The sequence below is a fragment of the Lolium rigidum genome, chromosome 2 (assembly GCF_022539505.1).
Source record: "Lolium rigidum isolate FL_2022 chromosome 2, APGP_CSIRO_Lrig_0.1, whole genome shotgun sequence".
Taxonomy (NCBI): domain Eukaryota; kingdom Viridiplantae; phylum Streptophyta; class Magnoliopsida; order Poales; family Poaceae; genus Lolium; species Lolium rigidum.
In genome coordinates, this window is record NC_061509.1 from 199,435,760 (window position 1) to 199,439,567 (window position 3,808).

Below are 3,808 nucleotides of genomic sequence, written 5' to 3' on the forward strand. Positions count from 1 at the left end.
CCAGCCTATTTAGAGCATCTCCAGCCGCGTCCCCCCAACCGTCCCCCAAAACGCGCCGGATTGAACGTTTGGGGGACGTGTTTCGTTCGTGCCGCGTTTGGGGGACGTCGCTCCCCAGTCGCGTCCCCCAAACAAGATTTCGGAAATTTTAAACTTAACGAGATTCGATTAGATTCGTCCAAACTTACATAGATTCGAACGGAATTTGACTAAATTTAAACTAAACCTAATCTAGAAGTACTTGCGGCGGCCGGAGGCGTCGTAGTACTGCTGGAAGTTGTACATCTCGTCGGTGACGACCTCCTGCTTGACGCGCTCGTCGATGGGCTCATCCTTCACCAAGCCGCTTGGTCCCGCCTCGCCGTCGTCGGTGAGGTCCACGAGCGGCTTGTCGGAGTCGCGGATGGACATGGCGATCGCCATGTCGACGTCGCCCCTCCAGGCGTCCTTGTCGTTCATGGACACCAAGAACGCCGTCCGCAGCCCTGGGCAGTCCTCGGGGTCATCGCTGCTGGCGATGAGCCGCTGCTGCCGCTCGTACTCCGCCAGCAGCGCCGCCTGCAACGCTTCCTCCGGCTCCTCCTTCACCTTCGGCTTCGGGATGAGGAGGGCGCCGCCGCGCCTCCCTTGATGCCGCCGGCTGCCGCTGCCGCCACGCCTCGTGTTGACGGGCGTCGCCGGCTCCTCCTTCACCTCCCGTTTGGGGACGGTGTAGGGCGCCGAGCGGTACGACGAGGACGACGTCGATCGCGCCGGTCCTGAGGAAGAAGAGTGCGAGGAGGACGAGTACGTCGTCCTCCTCGGCTGCCATTGCGGTGGTCCTCCTCGAGGAGACGGTGGCGGTGACGAGGGCGTCTCCAACCTTGGAGCGCTGTTGTGGATGCCGCAGATGACGTTCTCGAGGGTGCGCCCCGGAACGCCCCAGAACAGGGCGCGGCCGTCCTTGTTCCAGCTGTTGGGCCCGCCGACGAGCCCCTGGGTGTTGTGCATCTTGACGTCGTACTTCGCCTTGAAGTACGTCTTCCACCAGTCGTCGTTGTTGTTGGCCGCCCACGTCGGATCCTGCCGCTCGGCGGCGGTGAGTTGAGCCCGCTGGGCCTTGATGACGTCCCTCCATTGCTCCGTGCCCGGCTTCGGCGGCGGCGGGACGCCAATGCCGTTCACGGCCATCTTCCAACCGCCGCTGCTTGGCAGCCGCATGTCCGGCGGGACTGTATAGCCGGCGTGGTACAGTGCCCACGCCTCCGGCACGCCAAACACCGTATCGGGCCGCGCCGGACAAAAATGGGCTTTGGGGGACGCGGCTGGAACGGTTTTTTGGTCCGGCGCGCCCCAAATTGCTTTGGGGGACGCAGCTAGAGATGCTCTTAGGCTCAGTTCTTTTTGCAGCTTCTCCGAGAAGCTGCCCTCCCCCCAGCTGGGGAAGCCGCTCCCAAAATTTAGTAAGGCTTCCGAAATGATCTACCCTAGACTAATTTGGAAGCCTCTCTAAATTTTTAGGCGGCTTCCCCAGGAAGCTAGGGGGAGAGCAGCTTCTCGGAGAAGCCGCCAAAAGTGATAAGTTACTACATGGTAGCTTTGGTACAATAGGGTGGTAACTTTTCACACTCATAATTTCAAAGTAAAAAGCCATAGCTGAAGTGCTCTTGCTTTGAAGATCTTGTCGAGAGAAAAATCAACAATGGAGATAGATGTATTATACTGTTTTGGACGCATCAAGCAAGCCAGCCAAACTGACCGGCTGCTCGCGAACCCCGCGCCCAAAAGCCATCTAGAAGCGGCGACGAAAATCACGCACGTAACTTGGCTCAACCACACAACATCATTTCACGTCACGCCAATCGCAACGACAAGAATGCACTACTGCCACCACCTGGCCAGTTACTAGTCAGTGACAGTCCAACAAAGTTATCAAGAGTAGAGGTAAAGCAACCGGCTCTCACCTCAGCTCGCCCACACAGCGGCCATCCCATCCCAACCAGTTGCGACCATGGACTCCAACGCCTTGCCCACCGTCGACGACGAGGTAGTCCACGAGTTCGGCCCGCTGCTCCGAGTCTACAAGAGCGGCCGCGTCGAGCGCCCCATCGTGGCCCCGCCCGTCGCGCCCGGCCTCGACGCCACCACCGGCGTCCAATCCAAGGACGTCGACCTCGGCGTCTACTCCGCCCGCCTCTACCTGCCGCCCTCCGTCACGACCTCCGGCGCCAAGCTCCCCGTCATCGTCTACATCCACGGCGGCGGATTCGTGGCGGAGTCCGCCAGGTCGCCCAACTACCACCGCTTCCTCAACGACCTCGCCTCCGCCTGCCCGGCGCTCGGCGTCTCCGTCGACTACCGCCTCGCCCCGGAGCACCCGCTCCCGGCGGCCTACGACGACTGCCGCGCCGCCCTGGCCTGGGTCCTCTCGGCGGCCGACCCCTGGGTCGCCGCGCACGGCGACCTGGCCCGCGTCTTCCTGGCGGGCGACAGCGCGGGGGGCAACGCCTGCCACCACCTCGCCATCCAGCCGGACGCCGCGCGCCTCAGGGGCGCCGTGCTGATCCACCCCTGGTTCTGGGGCTCCGAGGCCGTCGGCGAGGAGCCGCGCGACCCCGCGGGGCGCGCCATGGGCGCGGGACTGTGGTTGTTCGCGTGCCCCGGCACCACCGGCGCGGACGACCCGCGGATGAACCCCATGGCTCCCGACGCGCCGGGGCTGGACGGTCTCGCGTGCGAGAGGGTCATGGTGTGCACGGCCGAGGGCGATTTCCTCAGGTGGCGCGGCCGCGCGTACTCGGAGGCGGTCACCGCGGCGAGGGGCGCCGGCGGGCTGGAGGTGGAGCTGCTGGAGACGGAGGGGGAGGGCCACGTCTTCTACCTCTTCAAGCCCGACTGCGACAAAACCAAGGAGATGATTGACAGGATCGTCGCCTTCGTTAACGCAGCGTGATGGCATGCGCCACCGGCCTCCCTGCCGTGCGTAGCCGCGCAGCTCGGTGAATTTAGTCATGCAAGAGTGTTTGTGCACCATTCTGGGACTATTAACGAATAAATAAAATTGATGATTTGGAATGCGGCTTGTTAATCAGAAGCATTTTCGAATTAAGGAGCTACTGGTCCCCCTTATTACATAATAATTAGGGCACCTCTAATTCTCTGCCGACTGAGAATTAGCTTAATTATCCATTGACATTATTCCATTATTTTGTACTACGTGAATAATTTTCATATTGCATGATTTCTCTCTCCATTGCAACACACTTGAAACCGAAAAAAAATCTTACTTCCAACCCATTTGAGAATTCCTCAACATAATTAGTTCTATGTCTCTTCAGCTTGGATGTGTGTATGGCTATGTGCATCTTTATCATGCAGAGGATGGGTGTAATGCTTAAACTTGTTAAGTAATAAAACCCTCTTTATAAAAAAGAAGTATCTTCAGCTACAACTCTTTAGAATTCTAGGAGTCGAAGATTTCTTTATTGGTTTTGCCTTCACATGCAAGTTTGAACTTCATTTTTTCCCAAATATATCGGTTTTGCCTTCTCTTGGAATTTGTCAAATTGAACATTAGCATAATCATCAAAATGTAAGGTTGATATGTGATATTTGTTGCATTATAGTTATGTAAGTCTCACACAATTATACATGGTGAAAGTTCACTATTTCAAGATGACTTGTGCATAGGATTTCATATATTTGGGGACAATTAGATATAGATAATGTTGAACTTTTACCAACATGCAAATCTCAACTCAAAATACCTTGCATTTGAGGCTACACAAAAATAAGAAATTTTGACATCTAAAGTAGCGAACAACACACA

At 57.0% G+C, this 3,808-nt stretch overlaps 1 protein-coding gene across 1 annotated transcript; it reads left to right on the forward strand.

Moving 5' to 3' along the window:
- Window positions 1-1,902: 1,902 nt before the first annotated feature.
- Window positions 1,903-2,952, forward strand: LOC124687961 (tuliposide A-converting enzyme 1, chloroplastic-like). Its single transcript, XM_047221686.1, has one exon. The coding sequence runs from the start codon at window positions 1,991-1,993 to the stop codon at window positions 2,930-2,932; it is 942 nt and encodes a 313-aa protein (XP_047077642.1). The 5' UTR covers window positions 1,903-1,990; the 3' UTR covers window positions 2,933-2,952.
- The last annotated feature ends 856 nt before the right edge of the window (window positions 2,953-3,808 follow it).

Coding starts and splice junctions, on each gene's coding strand:
- LOC124687961 (XM_047221686.1), top strand. CDS start 1,991: ATGGACTCCAACGCCTTGCCCACCGTCGACGACGAGGTAGTCCACGAG.